We start from the raw sequence: 20,801 nt of genomic DNA, 5'->3' as shown, positions 1-20,801 counted from the left end.
AGTGTTAATCTTAAATTTTGTAAAATGTCGATATTATAAAAATAACACACTGAAAATTGGTTTACCTATGGAGTTTAATACAGTTTATAGAAATTCGGAATTTACTTATTATTATTTTCAGTAAAAGAGTAAATTTACATTATTAATTATATAAATTTTGTGACTAACACTAATGGTAACAATAATAGGGACTTGAGAGTTGAGTCATTGAGACATTGAGTGATTCGTATGTTCGGACAATGAGGCGACTTGGTATCACCACTCTCGCCAATTCCGCCGCCGCCGTCGTCGTCACTCCGTCGCTACTCTCTTCAACGGCGGTTTTCCCCGGAACCCTAACTCTACCTTCTTCGCCCTTCCGCAACCACCGTCTTACCAATTCAACTCGTTTCCTCGAATCCCGAAGCTTCTCCTTCTCTTCTTCTTCTTCTTCTTCTTCTTCGGCAGCTTATCTCCCTTCACTAGAAGACTTGTCATCAACTAAAGGTGAATACTTTTCTCGATTCCGTATTTGGGTTTCTTATGCTGAGAAATGTAGCTATTGATGATTTATATCTGTTAGGTTCTGTGGCGAGAGATGATGATAATCTGAAGGTGATCTTGAAGGGTATGACTTATACTGCTCTCGAAGTAAGTTTTTTTAATTTGAAGTCTCAATCTTTTCTTCAAGGGTATGACTTATCCTGCTCTCGAAGTAATCTTAGCATTGGGGTTATTTTCAACTGTGTAGGAATGGGTTCAGTCTCATGGGTTTAGACCTGGACAGGCTTTGATGTTGTGGAAGAGATTATATAAGGACAATATATGGGCAAATGATTTTAATGAGCTTGAAGGTTTGTCTTTTGATATGTCTTTATTCAGAAGAGTTTTTGTGCTCTCAGTTTATGCGGATTGGTTCTCAGGTTATGTTGTTTATTCTTATAGGTTTGAACAAAGATCTCAAGAAAATGATTAGTGAACATGCTGTGTTTGGTGCATTATCTTTTAAGGATATTCGTTCGGCTTCAGATGGAACTAGGAAGGTGAATTTGATCGTTTCTTATTTGGAAAAACAGTTAAAAGTATTCTGTGATGCCTGGATGATGTTAGACACTGAATGGACAACGATTATATCGCAGTGAGGTTTTGGGAATGTTCTCATTGATTCATAACTCGCAGGATGTTGCAGATTCTGTTCACGTTGGATGATGGACTTGTGATTGAGACTGTTGTTATACCTTGTGATCGAGGCAGGACAACAGTTTGTGTTTCAAGCCAAGTAGGTTGTGCCATGAATTGTCAGTTCTGCTACACTGGCAGGTAAGCTGAAGAATGCAGATATTCTCTTGACATACTTTCTCATCTCTTGTTTTGTCTAATTTATATGTTTGTACTGATTTCACAGGATGGGCTTGAAGAGAAATCTCACTACTGCTGAAATAGTTGAGCAGGCTGTCTATGCTAGGCGATTGCTTTCCCATGAAGTTGGGTCAATAACAAATGTCGTCTTTATGGTATGAATGTTCGTTAGACAAATAAGGTCTGTTTATACTGTTGTCTCCAGTTTCTCATGTAGCTGGATGTGTTTTGTAGGGAATGGGAGAGCCATTTCACAACATTGAAAATGTCATCAAAGCTGCAAACATAATGGTAGATGAGCATGGACTTCATTTCAGTCCCCGTAAGGTCACAGTCTCGACCAGTGGCCTTGTTCCTCAGCTGAAGCGTTTTCTCCATGAGTCAAACTGTGCTTTGGCAGTCAGTCTGAATGCAACAACTGATGAGGTTTTGTTTCCTGCTATCTCTTTAAAACACTCAAACATTTTATGAGGGATGATCTGACCTCATTTAACTTGAACCGTGCAGGTCAGAAACTGGATCATGCCAATCAACAGGAAATACAAGTTATCTTTGCTCCTTGAGACGCTTAGAGAAGAACTGAGCTCAAGGCATAAGTACAAAGTGTTGTTTGAATATGTAATGCTCGCAGGAGTGAATGACAGGTAAGGGAAATCATCACTAGAGACCATTGGAAGCTCTCTGTTCCGCTTAAATGGTTCAAATCTGAAACTATCAACTCTTTGATTGTGCAGCATGGATGATGCAAGGAGGCTAGTGGAGCTTGTGCAGGGGATTCCATGCAAGATCAACCTTATCCAATTCAACCCACACCGTGGTTCTCAGTTCATACAGACTGACGAAGACAAGATGATAAAGTTTCGTAACATTCTGGCTGAAGGAGGCTGCACTGTTCTCATGCGGTTTAGCCGAGGCAACGATCAAATGGCAGCATGTGGTCAGCTTGGCATGCTTGGGGCGATTCAGGCACCAGTGATGCGGGTGCCTGAGCAGTTCCGTACTGCTCTAAAAGCATCGGTTTGATTTGTCAAATGTCGAATTAGGGAAAAGAAAACATCTCCTTTTCAACAAAGTTAGATGCCAATTTTTTATGTATCCTCAAAGGTGTTCTGTGACAACGAAATTTTGAACTACAATTAAAGTTAAAAGGTTTTTGTTTTTGTTGCAAGTTTCAACCCAGGTCCAAGGTGTAATAAATTAGAATATGTAAAGCGCATTACAACTTGAACCTATACGAACTTATGGCTATTTCTTTTTAGTTTAACTTTTGGCCCCAATAATAGTACTTTTGCCTTAACGTCTATACAACAAAAAAGCTCAAGTTAGAGCGATGAGCAATGTCTTGATTTGGATGTTGCTGCATTATCTGTACTGGTTTGGTCTGTCTGGTCACTGACACGGAATAGCTCAATGAGTGTGTTTCGGATTTTGATTCTCAGAGCAGAGGCTTCATCAGGTCTAAACCACTTCTTGTCGAACTGGATAAAAAAACAAGAGTAAGCAGAAGATATGTGATTTGGTATCAGCAAAAGAGTTTGAGATATGTGATTCGGCATCAGGGAAAGAGTTTGAGTAAGCAGAAGATATGGGATTCTGTATCAGGAAAAGTGTTTGAGATAACTCACCATTCCCAGGTCTTTCCTTTCCAACCTTTGAGGTGCCTCTTCGATGAACCGCTTAATGAAGAAGAGAACAAACGGACCACAGTCGAAGTCATTCTTCTGTTGCGGAACCTGGTTGTACAAAGGGAAAACCATAAGACGAATTGATCTTAACGAAGTTACTTGATCATGAGATTAAGAGGTAAAAGACTGACCTGTATATCAGCTTCGCTGATCCTACGGGGGAGGTTTTTCCATACTTTTTCTGAGATAGGTAGATCCGATAAATTACCATCTTGATTCAAATAATGCCACTCGTCTTTAAGAAACCTGCAACCGGTTGACAGAGAATTCAGTGAATGTGGTATCTGCATTTATTAATCAATGCAACACCTTTTCCTTTTAAGAATTGAAACCATATGCATACAACGTCAAGCATGTGAAAAGATAAAGTCACAGGTAAAGATCCTGGCATCTCACCTTTTTACATTTTCAACAATTGATCTTCTCGAGTGAAGTCCTAACGAATCCAGGTGAAGTATAGTAATTCCTGTTTCATCTTTCTTATCTGGGATGCAAACTATCACAAGGCTCCAGTGGAGACTGAAACATGGTACAAGAATACATCAAGTTCTTTAGAACTCTTGTGAAAAAATCTAAAGAATAGCAAGGCGGATAACATTTCTCCATCACAGAGACAGAGGCAGATTTTGTTATTATTGAAATAAGCTCAGGTTTTCTCATGAAAGCTACGATTACAGTGTTAAAAGGAAAAGAGCTTACTCTTCATGTATTGGAATAAAAATATAAGCCTTACGGAATAAATCAATCCCCTTCCACCACCGCCTGAACTTCACAAAAAAGGCAGCCTTGTCATTCCCCTATTTTATTGAAAGGACAAGACAAAGACATAAGCAACAAGATAAAAATGTGAAATGCAAGAATGCCAACAGAGAAAGGATCATATTTTAATAATCACCTTGTATGTAACAGCGTCACTGAGCTTCTTGTAGAAATAGGTATTGAAGAAATGACAATCAGCAGAGATTTGATTCGATGATGATATCTGCTGCTGCAAGAACCTAGCCAAAGAAAACAGGGGAAAAAATCATATAAAAAATTATACAATTAATATAAGATAACATATATCGCAAGTCTTACACTCCAAAAGTACCTGATGTAGAAATTCATAACAGGCGATGTTAGAAATTCTCGAGGCGCAAGGCATTCAAGATCTTTAAGACAAACTTGAACAAAGTTTGGATCGTCCCTGGATCACCAAGCGTTAATATTTTGAGGGTAACAAACATACAGTAAGTTACACTAGATCAGTCTGGACATAGATTTACCTTGATGGGTAGCATATATCTTCCTGTAAGCTGCATATTTCATCACCTATTAGTTTATATAGAACCAGTTGTTATGTGATGAGGCTAAAAAAAAAAAGGTGATTATTACCCTTCAGGCAGTTCAACCGCTTGCTCCTCCACCGTTGGAGTTCGGGGTTCTTCTTCATCCACGTTTATCACTGTATCATCTGATTGCTGTAGTAAGTTGAAAGAGCAACATATCAAACGAGTTGGAGTGAGAACAATATTGAATAAGCCAAAACATAGCCATAGCCAAGTAGAAAGCTTTTTCCTAGCAAGTCTAAATCTATTTAAACAGCACAGCTCTGTAGTTTATCTATAGAGCAATTAACTGTTCGAAAGTTGAAGTCTTTCGTAAGGTTTCACAAAATCGTCGGTTGGGAAATAACAGAAGTTTTCACAGAAAATGAGCCATGCTTCTGCTGGAGTAAATTTCTTAGGACTATAATGATTACACAAGAAAATACAACTGCATGATATATGGTAACAGGAGTAAGGAAGAATACCTTACGGCGCTTTGAACCATGTGATGGATATTCTTCCCAAGACCAATCTCTATGAAAGAAAGATGTTGAGCGATTACAATGCAACTCATTCTCTTGTGTACCAGAACACATGTCACAACAAAATAGAACGAACCACTGGGAACCCTTTAAAAACGACAAACTAGCAGCAGAAACAGTTGGAAAAGGAGAAAAGAAATGGACCTAGGAGTTTCATGGCCAATGTGGTCGTTGTCATCATCATCAACTAGAGAATATGAGGAAGAGTCCTTGGATTTCTGATTCCTTCTTGATCCTTTCAATCCAGAACTAAACTGCTTTTCACTGTTCTCAGCTTTCCCTATATCTGGCAACATCCGCCACCCGCTGCTCAGCCTTGTTACGGGCCTTCTATCAGCCTTGTGTTTCCTACTTTCACATCCCGAATCTTCTCGTTGTTTACCAACTGCTTTCTTTGACCGACTTCCGCATCCCAAATCTTCTCGTTCTTTACCAAATGCTTTCTTTGACTGACTTCCACATCCCAAATCTTCTAGTTCTTTACCAAATGCATTCTTTGACTGAGTATCCGCCTGTTGAACACATATTACAAAGTAGCAGCATGAACAAGTAGCTATCTAAAACAGTTAAAAAATGGCAAAATGAAGAGGCTCCATACCTTCGGTTTAGTAAAAAACGCAGCAAATGTTGACCGTGAGACTTCTTTTGAGTCTGCACTCCCTTGTCTAGAGGTGTCTTTTGAGTCTGTATTCCTTTGTCTAGAGGTGTCTTTTGAGTCTGTATTCCCTTGTATAGAGGTGTCATTTGAGGCTGCATGTCTTTGTGTTAAGGCATCTGAACCTACATGAAACATGGTTCATTAAACTTAAGTAAAAAAAAAAAAAATGAGAGACAAATACAAAAACCATACAACAAAATGAGACACTGAGCTAAGCTATTAAGAAAGCAACATGCACTGAACTTAAATCAATTTAACATAGTCCACACCAAGAAATATACCTGAGCTTGTGGATTGCATGGTCTTCAAACTCCTATCCACATCCTGCCAAAAATAATAAGAGTCTTGTAGCTTTCACATCAGATAAACCATCTCTATCACAAAATCTCTTAAAGAGTTCACATAAAAAATTGCACATGTTTTAAGCTCAATTCTAGCTTAAATGAGCTCAATTCTAGCTTTAGAAGATGAGAGAAACAACACTAAAGATTAATGGAAATGTATGTAGTCAACACCAAACAAAACAAGTGTGAAGTTTTAAAAAAACCAAACCATTTGCGAGCGCTGTAAAACCCTACGCTGCTTCTCCTCCTCGAGGCTGGCGATTTTGAGTCGGATTCTCTCACCCTTGTCTGGTAAACCCGGACCTAATGTCACGAGGTGGGATTTGTTACGCTCCAGCTGCTCGTTTAGGGCACGATCGGTTAGGGATTTCTGAGAATCAATCTGATCGCCGGAGAGAAACGTTGGCGGCGGCGGTGGCGGAGGTTTGGTGTTGGTAACAATCTCCAACTCGGGAACTTGGTCTGCTTGCTCCTTGTCCATGACTGAAGCCCAATCAATCACAAAATGTTTCTTCTTGCCATCTACTACTAAGAGTTCCTTCGTCTTATACTCAGTCATTTCCCCCAAAACAAGGCCGCTTCTCCTCTCAATCGCCCATTTGTCTCTTTTGTTCAGAATCCTTCACTTATCAGTTTCGTTTTTTTTTCACTTGTTTTAAGGACTCTCTTTAATTAGAAGAAATACCAAAAAAAAACAAGAGGTTTTGTTTTCGTTTTATCTTTGAGTAAATTTTGGTAATTTGAGAATTTATTTCGTGGTATATATCATATGGTGGTAATTTCTAATTTCTTTACAGATTGGGATAATGTGTAATGATACATTCAGTTTTCTCAAAACATTAATTTTAGGGTTTCTAAATCTTAGCTTATATTTGTTTCCAGAAAATATAGGATCGTCGTCGTTTTAAATAATCTATATTTACGCGGGAATTAACATACAGAAAAAAAACGTTCAGACTTTTCGGTTCGAATTTGGTAGAAAAAAGAGTCTCAGAATTAACCATTTTATCTCTTTGAGTCCAGTTCGGATTTTGAACAAGTTGACAAATAAAAGCATAAGTAACAAATACAATAGATTATTATATATTTATATACATATATTTGATTAATTTTTTCTAATAGAATTTTTTTTTAAAATATAATTTTGGTTAATTTAGTTTGGGTATGTAAAATTCAGATATGATTCATGTTCAATCTTTCCGATTCTTATAAAATTTATTCGGATGTGGATTTGATAAACTCGATTTTATTCAGATATATGCATTACTAGTATTTACTCTTTCGATATTAAGAAGAGCATCAATTTCATTAGATAGATATATATCTTTGTATGCGAGATGTGTCTTAGTTTTCAATATCTCCTCTAGCAAATTCTTTAAGTTCTTAGAATATTCTTTCCTAATTTTATTCATATTAATTCTCATAAAAACCTTGTGTACTTTCGATGAACACGACTTCTCTCTACTTTTCTAGTTCCAACCATTGCCACAACGTTTGTGATGCCAAATCCGATCTCAACAAACCACAACCACTACGACAACAACCACAAACTAGCACAAAAGCAACCAATCATACAAAAGCAAACATCTAATCGCTTAGATAAGCCATGTTCCCGCACTCACCATAATTTAGAAAGGATTGAGACAAGAACAAGCAACCACCATCACGACCCTCTCGCCCTTGAACTGCCACTGATATGCTTCCCCTTCCCTTAAGAAAACTAAAATCAGCCTCTTATGCTCCTCTTAAGTCTCTTGAAACCTCTCCTTAAGCCATTGGATCACACACACAAGCTATATCCTCTCCCTTCTCTTTCTCTAGAAGCGACAATCACCAAAACTCACCAAAAAGAGGTTGCTCTTGTCTTTTAAAATGAGACTTATTGTTTTACAAACCCAAAACAGCCTAAACCGGACGATTCAGATAACACTTATACCCGTTTTGTCCCAAAACAGACTTAAAACGAGAAAACATGCTAAAACTTAACCGCATAACCACAATTTGATGGTGTCGATCACTCGCACAATTTGGATGGAACTTTTTTATTTTTTTTTATAAAGAGTAATTACAAATGCCCAAATTTCTAACCTAAGTATACACTCCCATCATCAGACCTAAAGCCCAAGAAACAACAAAATGTATTTTTTATTTTAATGGGCATCAAATCCTATGAAGTCACTTATGGTACAATGGTTATGATAACATTTATGAATCAAAGATCGTGAGTTATTGTCTTAACAAACATTTTGGATTGTATGATCAGCTTGATCTGCATACGTGATTTGCCATTCAAAGCCTAAATTCACACCCTCTTGATGTCGATCGACATTGACACCTGGCGAAGGTTGGTGTCAACCGACACCTGCTCTAGATGTGTCGACTGACACCTCCATATAGTGTAGACCAACACTCATTAGAGCCCTCGCGTCGTCCTTGCATTGGGGTCGATCGACACTGATGCTTATCATCGTTTTCCTTTAATCTCTAGCTTAGATCTCCGTCTCCAAACGCCTCCTACTCATTCAAAGCATCCACAGGAACGAAACCAAGCCACAAAGAACACAAAAATCACACAACAATCAAGGAAATCAATCACACAACTCAAAGAACACCAAAACAAAGAATTCTCAAGCTTAGATAAGCCATAGTTGCATGCATTCACCTTTCTAACAAGAAGTTTCTACCCAAACAATGACGAATCCAACACTCCATCAAACCTCCAACATGCTCCTAGCCCCAGATCACCACTCCACAGGAAAAATCTCTCAAAGGAAGGCACCAAAACTCCAAATCTCACAAGAACTCACTGAAACTATTTTTCTCCCTTCTCAAACTCTCTGGAATGACAAAGCCTTAAATACCATGGTTTAGGGTTTTTTCTAAACCAAACCGTTCTAATTCGAAGATTTAAAACAAACCGATCAAACCAGAAAATAAAGGTGTCGATCGACATTCATTCCAAAACTCTAAAATTGGTTCGCATAAAAGATTAACTTCTGACTTGATATGGTTAACAGAAAATCGAAAATGTTTATTTTAAAAAATAATAATTAATTAGATAACCAGAATAAAATTAGAATTTTGATTTTGTTAAAAATGTAGGTATAAAAATAATAGTTTTTATTGTTTTAGATTTTAGATGATATGTTTTTTTATTTGATGTATTTTTATTATAATTTGAAATAATCAAGTATTAAAAACCCAAATAAAAATACTTTTCAATTTTTTTTTTTGACATTTTTTCCAAGAAATAAAGGGAATAAATTGGTGTAGCAGAATCTTTTATTTGACACGCACAAGAGAGAGAAAAAGAGTAAATTGGACATTGTGAATTTCTAGGGCACAAAATCTTTAGGATTCATCGAAGTCACTACTCCATCGCCAAAGCTTCTAAGTTCTCGAACCCAACTATAGTCTCCCATGGCCGACGGCGATTCTTCTTCTCCGGCCACGGGGGATCTCAACTCTCAGAAACCGGAACCCACTACTCCGATTCCAATTCCCAATCCATCACCAACTCCACCACCTCCGCCTCAACAACATCCGCCACAAGTCGCCGCTCTGGTTCAGCCTGTTCCACCTGGTCCGCCTTATGCTCCTCCGTCTCAGATTCCTGTCCCCACCAATCTCCTGCCGCCTCCACCATTTCGTCCCGGTATGCAATTCAATCCCGTTGCGAATTTTCAAAACCCTAGCTCTGGAGTTCCTCCTCCCGGCGTGAACTCTATGGGGATTCCTGGATCCATGCCTCAGTATCAAGGGCAGCCTCAGAACCAGGCTGGCATGAGACCTTTCCAGCCTATGGCTAATGGTTACCCAGGAATTCATGGTGTTGCTCCTCCAGGTCCCATGCCTCCTCAGGGTGGGTTCTTCTATCCTTCTCTGCCTTTTTTAATTTTCTTAAGTTTTGATTTTTTACACGCTCATGATGCGCTTTTAGGCTGTAGGATTTGTTTCTATGGCATATTTGCTCTCTGTGTATGTTGAATGTGATTCATAAACTAGTGATGTGGAACGATAAGTCAACGTAGTTAGATGAGATTAAAGGTTTTAGAGTAGAAAGAAGTTTTATTGAAAGAGGAAATAGGGAGGAAACTAGAACAGGGACACCGATGACCGGGTGTTTTCTCATACAGTGTCTTGATTGAGTTCCGTGAGAATGGTTGCAAGGCATCAAATATTGGGTAGGGACTCTCACTACTACGACTCCCTCATTTTGGTATGCGCACATTCGCTTTTGTTCTTCTTATTATCTCTTTCATTTTTTTTGTTAGTTAGTGTAACTCCTATGAAGGTAGCATTCTTAAAACAATTTAACCAAACCGCTGACTTAAAGGTTCTTGAAAGTTTTGCCTCATGTTCCCCAATTCTTATGTAAAATTGAGATTTACTGTAGTTTTATGAACTTTGAACTTGATGCCAACTGACGGTAGCAAGCATTGCGCCTTGGTCTTGTTTTTGAGGTATTGCAATTCTTTCAAATTACACCTTCCGTTACTTCTACCACATGTTTCTCTTTTCTTTTCCTTCCTGTGGTCAAGCTGCTAACAGTTGAAATAAAGCTATTGTGATGGGTAATAATAGTTTTTATAAGTTCCATATGGGCATGAGATGATGGGAGTTTTATTATTACTGAATCTCAAATCCAACATTTATCAGCTGATTATAGATTCTTACCTATTTGAAGTTGAGGTATGACTACTTATTGTGGTAATAATGAACTACGATACTGGTGCTATCTTCTCAATGTGTCCTTCAGGTTCTCTGTTCAGCTGGGTGGTATTTGTACTGCCTCTGGTGTTCATATCTATTTTGCTCTAGTTTGTGGTAACAATACAAAATGAAATTTCAATTCTGCTTCTTGATTATTTTGATTTATTTATGCCAATGCTGCTGTTTGGAGTATTGCAAATGTAAACATTTATTGATGAATTTGTAGAGTCTCGTTTTTGTTTATGCAGGGCTTCTCCGGTATCCTTCTCCATATCCAACAATGGTTCGTCCTGGGTTTATTATGCGCCCACCTGGTACAATCGGTGCTGTTCAACTAGCACCACGACCTGCTGTCCCAGGAATGCTTGGTCTCCGTCCCATTATGATGCCTCCTATGGTCAGACCACCCTCTCATCCTTTCGTAACACCTGCGGAAAAGCCCCAGACTACAATTTACATTGGCAAGATAGCAACCGTAGAAAATGAATTTATGATGTCTATTCTTGAGGTTTGTTTTCTGCTTGCAATCTGTATTTTCCTCTTCTGCTGCTTTTAAGGGTGTTTATGTTCGAGGCACTTACGTCCATCTCTTTTGCTATACACTATAGAAGAATTGATTTTGTCAATTTTGTCCTGCAGTTTTGTGGCCATGTCAAAAGCTGTTTACGTGCGGAAGATCCTACCACCAAGAAACCTAAAGGTTTTGGATTCTACGAATTTGAATCAGCTGAAGGGATTCTCCGTGCAATACGCCTACTGACCCAACGTACTATAGATGGACAAGAGCTTTTGGTAATTGTTTAGTTCTCTTCTCATTTCAAAATATGTTTATGTTTTTCCAAGCAGATGCACTTATGTATCAACCAAGATCTATATATGCTTCTACGGTATTCTTTTAACTCTATTCTCATTTTTTTTTATATGGCCGGTAGGTTAATGTTAATCAAGCAACAAAGGAATATTTGTTAAAATATGTTGAGAAGAAAATAGAGACTGCAAATAAAGCCAAGGAAAGTCAAGCTGTAGGAACCGAAGAGAACCAAGCTGAAGGTTCTGAGAGTGAGCGAGAAAAACTTGAGAGTGCTGAAAATGAGACAGGGAAGGATGGAGAACCAAAGAGTAAAGAAAACATCGATATTGCAAATTCTGCGGTCCTAACTGACGATGAAAGGGAAGCAGACAGAGAGGCTATGGAAAAGATTGAAACTGCAATTGAAGAAAGGTTAAAGTCCAACCCTCTGCCTCCACCTCCCCCACCACCACCTGCTGATGGTTTAGGCATGGAACTTGCTTTCAAATCTAAGGATGGTGACTCCAACACGGACATAACTAGGAGTGGTCTGTTTTTCCTCCACTATTCTTTGTCCTTAATTCGGCTGCCATTTTCTAATTTCCTTTTGATATGGGTCTGATAGGATGTTCTTTTCATGTAGATGCTGCAGCAAATGATGTTGAGGCTTCTGGAGAACACAATAGGCCTGACACAAGCTCACCTGATTGGAATAAGAGAAATGACAGAAGAAGCAGAGAAAGAAGTGAAAAGGAGCAAGAAATGGATAGATACGAGAGGGAGGCTGAGCGAGAACGGGCAAGGAAAGAGAGAGAGCAAAGGAGAAAACTTGAGGATGCAGAGCGTGCTTACCAGGCTCGTCTTCGACAATGGGAACGCCAAGAAAGAGAAAAGGAGAAAGAACGACAGTACGAGAAGGAGAAAGAGAAAGATAAAGAGCGTAAGAGGAAAAAGGAAATCCGCTATGAGGAAGAGGAGGATGAAGAGGATGATGAATCAAGAAGAAGATGGCATAGGCCTTCATTAGATGAGAGAAGAAGACGGCGACAAAGAGAAAAGGAGGATGACTTGGCTGATAGATTGAAAGAAGAGGAAGAGGTTGCTGAGGCGAAGAGGAGTGCCGAGGAGCAAAAGTTGCAGCAACAGCAATTAGATGCCTTAAGGCTCCTATCTGGACAGGCAGCTATTGCAAGCGAAACAGTTCAGACATCACCTATTGAAAACGATCATAACCCAACTCTCCAAACTGTCAGTGAATCTGTCCATGAGCACCATGCAGCAGGTAAGGATTCTCTCTTGTCTTGTCATTTTTATCGTTCTCCTCTTTTCTGTCTCTCTTTCTGATGTCTCCCTTTGCCAATTGTAGATTGTGAACAAAATGGTTCTGGTAATGAATCCATGGCTATTGATAGTAATAGTGGATCAGAGGCACATGCTCCCTCAAAAAAATTAGGATTTGGGCTTGTGGGATCTGGAAAGCGGACATCTGTACCTTCTGTTTTCTATGAGGAGGATGAAGACGAAGCTCATAAGGATAAAAAGATGAAACCTTTAGTTCCTATAGATTACTCAACCGAGGAACAGGAAGCCGTGGCCCATGGTGGTTCAGGGAATACACCCCCTCATTTGGCTTTAGCTGCTGAATTTGCAAAACGAATTTCGAGTACTAATCCCAAGGAGGAAACAACAGAAACCGAAAAACAAAGGAGTAGACGTTCTCATGATAAGACAAGCCACCGGGACAGAGACAGAGACAGGGAAAGGGAAAGGGATAGAGACAGAGACAGAGTCAGGGACCGAGGTGATGGGCATAGCGGTCCAACTAAAGACGCTAAAGAGCCTGGAAAAACAAAGATACCTGATACCAAGTTTCTGGATGCAAAACAATTGATAGATACGATCCCAAAGACGAAGGAAGACTTATTTTCATACGAGATAAACTGGGCTATGTATGACAAGGTAAGCCTAAATCTCATTTCTCATTCCACTTTTACTAAGATCAGTGATGATTGCCTTGCTTGTGACTTGTGAGTTTGTTTTGGTGCTCATGTTTTCTCGTTTTTCTTTAATTGAAAAGCACCAATTGCACGAGAGAATGAGGCCATGGATATCAAAGAAAATCATGGAGTTTCTAGGAGAAGAGGAAGCGACGCTGGTAGATTTCATTGTGTCAAACACTCAACAGCACGTGAAAGCGTCTCAGATGCTTGAGCTGTTGCAATCGATTCTTGACGAAGAAGCTGAGATGTTTGTGCTGAAGATGTGGAGAATGCTTATATTTGAGATCAAGCGGGTGGAAGCTGGAGTCCCGGTAAAATCCAAAGCCTGAAACTTTTCTTTAAAGATTTTTCCTCCTATGTTGTTTCATATCCCAATTTTTTTCGAAGTCTTCTTGTCCTTGGATTTAAAAAAGAATCGCCATGTTTTACAAGCTTAATGCAAAAGAAGAGATTGAAACAAGAAAAAACACAAGATATACATTCTAATTCACAGAATAAATATTTGCACCACTTAGTTTAAAGTTCTCTTTGTTCTTCTCCTTAGTTTAAAAGATGAGTTTTTGACCTCTCAATCTTTATTCTTATTCACTTTGGTATATAAAAACTAGTTTATTTTATTTGGGGCATCATTTTAAATTACAAATTAAAATGATAGTGGAAACAGATTTATAAAATATATAGGACAAGTATTGATTCTGATAACAAGGACTTGTATTATTCAGTGTCTTTGGAAACTGATTACATTTATTAGCTCTTTGGGTTATTAAAAAATCATCCCAAAGCTAAAAAAATATACAGGTTTAAGTAAGAATATATTTGTACGTATAAATAGTAAATAGTATTCTAATTCCTAAATCTATAAAAAAAAAAAATGAAGTTATCTTTAACCCTTCGATAAAAAATGCTCAAAGAGTTATTACTACCGCGTCTGTGTATAAACCAAATCACCAGGCGTGTACGAACCGTTCTCTTCCTAAGACCGGTTCAACCGTACCGGTTTTCCTCTCCTGAAACTCGTGTATCATTTTGATAAGCGCGCTTGCCTTTTTCCCACTTCCAAACTCGCCGTTACTTGACGCCGTGTAAAGCGACCCCATAACAGACGGGTTCTTAGCCAAAGACCCAACGACGTCACTTCCTCCGTTATGACACAGATTCAAAAGCAGAGCAACGCAGTGCTGCTTCGTCGCCGGCGAAACCTCCGACGAACCCAAAATCTTAACCGCGAGTTTCAATCCTCCACGACGGAGCACAGAAATCATCCCGTCTGGATACTCCGCCATTTTCGCCAAAATCGCCATCGAATCCGCCGTGACTCCGTCGCTAACCTCGTCAGATCTCAAAAGATCGAGAAGAACGGGAACAGATCCGGCGGCGAGAACACGCCAGTGATTCTCAGGTTGGTTCATCAACAAACTCCGAATCGCGATCAACGCGTTGCGTTTCGCCAAATCGCTGAAATCGCAGCTCTTGACGATTCTCACCAATCCCGAGATCGAACCTGAGATCTCTCCGATCAATCTACTGTAATCTCCGATAGAAGATAGATAAAACAACGCAGCCGCTGCGTATTGTCTACTCTCTCTTCTCGCACCACCGTCGTTTAAAACCTCCACGATCAGCCTCAATCCACCACCGTCGTCGCCGGCGATTCGAGTTTTTCCGGCGGTATCTTTAGACAAATTCATAATCCCAGCCATGGCGTTCTCTTGAACCCTCGGATCCTCAGAACGAAGAATCTTCATCAACGAGTCCACAACACCAGCTTCCACCAAACAAGCTCTGTTAAAACTACTCGTCTTGGTGAGGATTCGAATCTCTACTAAAGCTTTAACCATCTCTTCTTCGTCCCCGTTGATCAATTCTCCGGCGAGGAACTCCGCGGTTAGTTTCCCAGCTTCTTCCGCCGCTAAACTCTCCGCTACAGCCACCTTCTTCTTCCCCTTTTGACCCAAAACTACACCGTTTTGCTTGCAGTAGCTTTGGATCACTTGCTTGACAGAGAAGTTATCTACCAACACAGTAGTAACCAAATTTTTACCGGTCTTAGGGCATGTGATGTTACCGGAGGAGAACCACTTCGTGATTGAGCTCCGATCATACGTGTGTCCTGTTTCTAAAACCACAGGATCACTCATGATCTCTAGAGAAATCGGACAACGAAGATCATCGATGTTTAAACCACGAATCATCATCAAATCCTCTTCTTCTTCATCTTCGTCACCAACTTCATCATCAACATCAATGCCTCGAAGTATCACACATCTACAATAGCATATGAATCCCATTAAACTACTTAGAAGCTCGATTTCGATTTTACTCTTTTTTCCCGCGGAGATCTCTTCACGTAAAAAATCGACTTCTTTAACGCAATCTCTCCATTTTCTAACACCAATGTGATCAAGAACTCGGAGTATCTCATCCGAGTTCGGGTTGATTCTATTCTCGAACAGATTAAAGAACCAACGAACAGAGTCTATAGCCAGTTTGTCGTCTTGGTCAGGTCTCGCTTCTGATTTACGAGTCTGACGCATGACTAGATAGATTAGCTCGTTGACTTCTCCAGGTAACTCGACAGACTCGACTGGAAACGTGTCGAGGCTAGTGGATATGGATCGGATCAAGGCCCGGAAATGAGCTGAGACTTGACCGGAGTTTATCAACATATATAGCTTAGCTCCCTCTCGTGTACAGTCTTCTAAAAGGAACTTGAGTTTTTGGAAGATGACGTGTAGCTCCGAAAGACTCAAGATTACTGAACGACGACTCGCTGAGATTGACCCGAAACGGATTTGAACCCGGAGGTCTTCCAAGAAGATGACAAGAGATTGGATATGTCGTAGAGTTTCTTTAACACTTCGTTTGTTGGTTGAGAAGTGTTTTGATTTGAAGCTTAGAATCTCGCCGGAGATTTGTAATAGTGAGTCGAGGAGAGTGGTTACGGAGATGGATTCGCATGGATTCACCGCTGGAAATGTTAGAATCCGACGACCTGACCCGGTTTGTGTATGTATCATTTTTCTTTTTATATAAGGTTGAGAGGATAACTAAAGATAGTTTCTCTAAGTCTTATTTTGAGGTTGTGTTTATGTTTAGTGATTGTGATGATGATATATATACCACTTGGTTTGTGTGGTGTGAGGTTTTGAACTTTCTACAAATTTGCGACACGTGAAGAGGTTTGACTCGTTGAGAATTCTAAGGTCTGTAGTCGCTACGTGGTGTCGGATTTTTTTGTGACACGTGAAGATGTATGATTCGTTGATAGATTTAAGGGTCTGTGAATTTGCCACGTGGTATAGCGTGGCGATGAAGTGTGATGAGAGGGACCAAGTTTGTCGTGAAGGTGAAGGGTGTACCGTGCATGGAGGTAGCCGACAGTTTCTATGATGCTTCTGATATTTTTATTTCATAATTCAATTATTATACTATTGTGCTAGTTTAGATAAACATGAATTTCATTTGATTGATGGATCCAATGATGTGTGAATGATTTATTAATTTTTTTTAGAGGAGACTTCTAGGATGTTATTGGATGAAAACATTATTAACGGTTTTATCAAATTTTATAATTGTTCTTGAAGAAGAGGTTTTTACAATTGTTATGTTTTTATTATTTTGTGTTTAAGATCAACGTAAGTGAAATGAACTTAGATTTTTTTTTTAAATAAAATATGCGAGTAAATTAATAAGATGTTCCTTTCTGATATTAATATAAGCTGAACTTGATAATTGTACATTGGTTTTAGACACTGTTTCGAAGAAGAAATTTACAGGTTCTTTCTTTATTTTATTGATGTTACACGACTCGAGAGGCTGTTGCTACAGTAGAGTTGCCTCTCTTTTTCATTTTCTATTGTTTTTTCTTTCTTTTGGGTCAGATAAGAGTTTTCAAGAAACATTGGACGGTGCAGTTTTCTCATAGAAAACCCAAACGTATAATAATTTAGAGGACCCATCTATATTTTTTTATTGTTTTCTTCTACAAAAAAAACCAAAATTTTCATTTATTTTCAGTTAAAATATAATATATAACAGATAAAACCACATTTTTGTAAAGCCCACTACATCATACAATAAAATAAAATAACATGTTAATACAATTTATTAAAAAAAACTAGGAATTATTCAAAATGCCAATTTGTTTATAGGGAATTTTTTTTCTTTTCAATCATTAAATAGTTAATAAACGTTGCTTAAGCATTTTTAACCTTTTTATTATATATATTGTATAGAAAACAATATGTGGGTAAAATTAACATTTAAAACTAGGAGATATTTCATGCTGAAAATTCTAATATAATAATAATAATTATTGTTATATTACAATTGCAATTGTTTGGTAAATATACATATATTTTTTGAATACTAATTATTTTAGAATTTTATGGTATTTTAATTTTTTTGATGTATGTTATATTTTTATATTGTTTGTGTGTTGTATTTGCATCATTATTTTGTGAAATATTTTAAAGTAGTAATTATAATATTATAATTGTAAGTAAATAAAATTTATTAATTTATCAATCACATAAATTTAGTTTTACCAACCTGCCAATGTGAAACATTAAAGTGCATATTTTTTTCTTCATAAATTGAGTAATATAACTTCTTTTAAAAAAAATCACAACATATGCAGAAAAAATCTACATATTTATTAATCATAAGTATTATATGATAATTCAAAAAAGATTGTTGATAAAATAAAAGAAATTAAGATGATATATCATAATTTAAAATCTTAATAAAATCTTCTAAATATAGTTATTAAAAATAATTATATTATATACTTATATATAAAATCTTAGTTTTTAAAATTCTGATTAATTTATAATTTTTGTCCATAAAGTATAGAGAGAAAATATTTTTTTTAGGAAATTAAACTAATAATTAGTTAAAAAAAATTATTAGTTTAATATTAAAATTATATTTTTATCTTTATTGAAAAATTAAACAATTGCTTTATAATGTAACTTTTTATCATGATAATGTAACTTTTTATCTTTTTAAAATTAATTTTATATTTATACTTCTCGGTTAATATAGTAGGATATCATTAACTAATTAATAAAATTTGCTATATATTATTTGACTAGTGTATTAATAAAAAAAAATTAGAAAAGAATGACACAAAGTCATTAGATTGTGTTAAGAGTCAAAGAAAAAAGATACGAACAAAATTTAGGTTAACAAAGTAAGATGGCGCACGAGAGCTCCACAGCCGCTTCAAGTCTTCCTATATTGTGTAACGATCATCTTCGTGGTGATCATCTCCGGAATATTGACTTAATAAGCTCGTTGCCTGATGGGATCCTCCAACATATCCTCTTCTTTGTTCCGACGCAACTCGCCATGACAACTTGTGTCTTGTCTAGACGATGGAGGCATGTATGGTCCGATTCACCTTTTCTTTCCTTTGTTGATAGCTCTATGCCGCCAGGCAATGCTGCTTGGATAAAAGAACCCCTAACTCGCTGCACAGCTCCCAAGATGATCAAGTTTCATCTCAAAACCAGAATGTATCACACTGTTGCCGACATGGACAGGTGGATGGAGTTCGCCATGTCCCGCAACGTGGAGAATCTATCCTTCTACGTCAGTCAAAATTGTAATTATCATTATAACTATAACATGCCTGATATCTTCTACAACAATTCCTCTATTAAGCAACTCAGCTTTGAGTTACCAAGTGTTTGTATGATTCTCTCATGTTCTGTATCTTGGACATCGCTAAAGAAGTTGTCCTTGACTTACAGTTCTATCTCCGATGAATCTGTTGCTAAGATTCTATGTGGTTGTCCGATTCTCGAAAGCTTAAAATTGAATCGTTGTAGTAATGTTTGGGTTCTTGATCTCAGCAAATCGCTGGGCGTGAGAACGTTAGAAATAACCTGCAGCCGTTTTATGTCGGAGCCAATGCAGATTGTGGCACCACATGTCCATTCTCTCAGAATGCACAACCATCAGTTTCCATGTGCTTTAGTTGATGTCTCGTCTTTAACTGAAGCTAAAGTGGACGTTTCCCGTCACTCAGGTCGAGAGACAATCAATGATTCTCTATTTCAATCCCTTCATGAAATGCTACAGAAGTTTGAGAATGCAGAGAAGCTTAATTTTGGGTGCAACTTTCTTCAGGTATGTTTTAGGATCTAACGTCGTCTACAACTCTCTTACTTACTTTACTTATATATGTTGGTCTCACAGTTAACGTGTGCCGATGGATTAGTTTTCATGAGGCCTGTATAAGTTTTTACGAATGGTACTAATAAAGAAATATTTGTTTTGTGGTTGACTATCTCTTATGCTAGCTTTTATCTGTTGGGGAGGTTCGTGGTATTACTTTTCCAATGTTGAAGATAAAAGCTTTGATTCTTGAGACAGAGATCTTTCAGTGTGTTATTCCTGGTATAGAAACACTGTTACAAAACTCACCTAATTTAAAGACGGTGACAGTTCATGCAAAGACAGAGGTTCATATATTTACCATAAACTTCTTCTTTTATTTTCCTTAAGCCTCCCTTGTAACTATCATCGAGTTCGAATAATCCAAGAATCATGTTTTCTTTTGTTTTTTTTGTTCTGTTGAGAAGAACTATTGTAACGACTACGTGGGCGTGGGAGATTCGAGATCAAAAGATGGAGCCTCTTGGAATAGATCCCACCAGGAATTAGAGTCGAAGCACGTGGCTTCATTTGTGGAACTTGTGCTTAAAAACGCAAAGGCATTAGACAAGATTGTTCTACAGTTATACGGAGATTACCCTAGGTTTAAGTTTGAAGAGTTGGTTCAAACACTTCCTCACAACAATACTGTCTCCATTGTGCTCTCAACCAGGCAGAATGGCACACATCATATGAGTTGTGAATCATAGGGTTTAGTCTTGACTCTCGAGTCTTGATGACCATCTTACATGGAGCCTCAATTAATTAATATTCAGTGTTTTTTTTTTTTTTTTTGTTTTTTACTTACACATTGGATCTGATCACCTGGTTAATGACACAATGGCCATCTTAGTAAACAATATTAGACTGCAAGTTTTAAGCACAATATAATTTCATCACATTTATTTTCAATTTTTATAAGCTTTCCATTGTTTTATAAAATACCTATTTTGGTGTGGTTCGACTTGAGATGGATAAAGAACCAGCCTGTGATAACACGAGAGAAGACCAAAGTATATCACTGAATTTGGATCCAGGTTATAATAAGTAATAATTGTTTGAAGAGAGCGGTTGGATTTGCAATGGTTTTTACTTTGATTTGGTTATCAAACTCGATTAATATGTTTTGTATGATTTTTGTGAACTCATCAACTCATTATAACCAAACTCATAAAATTTTTTGATCCATTAATAATTAACTAACTAAAACAAACCCTGAGTAATATATATATATATATATATATATATGGAACGCAGATTGT

General features: G+C 37.7%; 5 protein-coding genes across 20 annotated transcripts; 3 read left to right on the top strand and 2 right to left on the bottom strand.

Annotated features, from left to right (window-relative positions):
• Positions 1 to 168: 168 nt before the first annotated feature.
• Positions 169 to 2,506, top strand: LOC104752706 (uncharacterized). Of its 2 annotated transcripts, none has more exons than XM_010474907.3 (9): positions 169 to 486; positions 563 to 630; positions 731 to 833; positions 925 to 1,022; positions 1,169 to 1,299; positions 1,385 to 1,493; positions 1,573 to 1,764; positions 1,846 to 1,982; positions 2,073 to 2,506. In XM_010474907.3, exons 1-9 carry the CDS (start codon positions 240 to 242, stop codon positions 2,359 to 2,361), a joined length of 1,374 nt encoding a protein of 457 aa, XP_010473209.2. In that variant the 5' UTR covers positions 169 to 239; the 3' UTR covers positions 2,362 to 2,506. The 2 variants fall into 2 exon arrangements, with proteins under 2 accessions (XP_010473209.2, XP_087347499.1); XM_087491373.1 differs by having other exon boundaries at positions 172 to 486; positions 1,159 to 1,299.
• LOC104752707 (ubiquitin-like-specific protease 1D) lies at positions 2,451 to 6,601 on the bottom strand. Of its 2 annotated transcripts, none has more exons than XR_015584425.1 (14): positions 6,083 to 6,570; positions 5,812 to 5,854; positions 5,471 to 5,652; positions 5,017 to 5,384; positions 4,816 to 4,864; positions 4,398 to 4,483; positions 4,289 to 4,318; positions 4,114 to 4,209; positions 3,919 to 4,021; positions 3,723 to 3,785; positions 3,420 to 3,542; positions 3,155 to 3,269; positions 2,964 to 3,071; positions 2,451 to 2,816 (listed from the first exon to the last, which is right to left on the bottom strand). XR_015584425.1 is itself a non-coding variant. In XM_010474908.3 (14 exons), the coding sequence occupies exons 1-14, from the start codon at positions 6,431 to 6,433 to the stop codon at positions 2,661 to 2,663; spliced, it is 1,908 nt and encodes a 635-aa protein (XP_010473210.2). In that variant the 5' UTR covers positions 6,434 to 6,601; the 3' UTR covers positions 2,451 to 2,660. The 2 variants fall into 2 exon arrangements, 1 of the variants encoding a protein (XP_010473210.2); XM_010474908.3 differs by having other exon boundaries at positions 3,723 to 3,820; positions 6,083 to 6,601.
• A 2,495-nt stretch (positions 6,602 to 9,096) lies between these two features.
• On the top strand, positions 9,097 to 14,000 carry LOC104752704 (RNA-binding motif protein 25-like). Of its 14 annotated transcripts, none has more exons than XM_087491368.1 (9): positions 9,157 to 9,736; positions 10,011 to 10,093; positions 10,634 to 10,701; positions 10,836 to 11,095; positions 11,227 to 11,379; positions 11,520 to 11,925; positions 12,021 to 12,659; positions 12,744 to 13,336; positions 13,455 to 14,000. In XM_087491368.1, the coding sequence occupies exons 4-9, from the start codon at positions 10,868 to 10,870 to the stop codon at positions 13,704 to 13,706; spliced, it is 2,271 nt and encodes a 756-aa protein (XP_087347494.1). In that variant the 5' UTR covers positions 9,157 to 9,736; positions 10,011 to 10,093; positions 10,634 to 10,701; positions 10,836 to 10,867; the 3' UTR covers positions 13,707 to 14,000. The 14 variants fall into 14 exon arrangements, with proteins under 14 accessions (XP_087347484.1, XP_087347486.1, XP_087347494.1 ...); XM_087491369.1 differs by having other exon boundaries at positions 9,166 to 9,736; positions 10,011 to 10,058; XM_087491371.1 differs by having other exon boundaries at positions 9,166 to 9,736; positions 12,030 to 12,659.
• Positions 14,001 to 14,070: 70 nt separating this feature from the next.
• LOC104752703 (U-box domain-containing protein 19) lies at positions 14,071 to 16,954 on the bottom strand. The gene has a single exon (XM_010474906.3). It carries the CDS (start codon positions 16,392 to 16,394, stop codon positions 14,322 to 14,324), a length of 2,073 nt encoding a protein of 690 aa, XP_010473208.2. The 5' UTR covers positions 16,395 to 16,954; the 3' UTR covers positions 14,071 to 14,321.
• A 1,489-nt stretch (positions 16,955 to 18,443) lies between these two features.
• Positions 18,444 to 20,451, top strand: LOC104752702 (putative F-box protein At1g60180). The gene is made up of 3 exons (XM_087491357.1): positions 18,444 to 19,512; positions 19,686 to 19,847; positions 19,968 to 20,451. The coding sequence occupies exons 1-3, from the start codon at positions 18,577 to 18,579 to the stop codon at positions 20,247 to 20,249; spliced, it is 1,380 nt and encodes a 459-aa protein (XP_087347483.1). The 5' UTR covers positions 18,444 to 18,576; the 3' UTR covers positions 20,250 to 20,451.
• The last annotated feature ends 350 nt before the right edge of the window (positions 20,452 to 20,801 follow it).

The sequence above is a fragment of the Camelina sativa genome, chromosome 16 (assembly GCF_030686135.1).
Source record: "Camelina sativa cultivar CO46 ecotype springtype chromosome 16, ASM3068613v1".
NCBI classification, from domain to species: Eukaryota; Viridiplantae; Streptophyta; class Magnoliopsida; order Brassicales; family Brassicaceae; genus Camelina; species Camelina sativa.
Note: the sequence above shows the minus strand (reverse complement) of the source record. Positions and strands in the feature narration are given on the sequence as shown.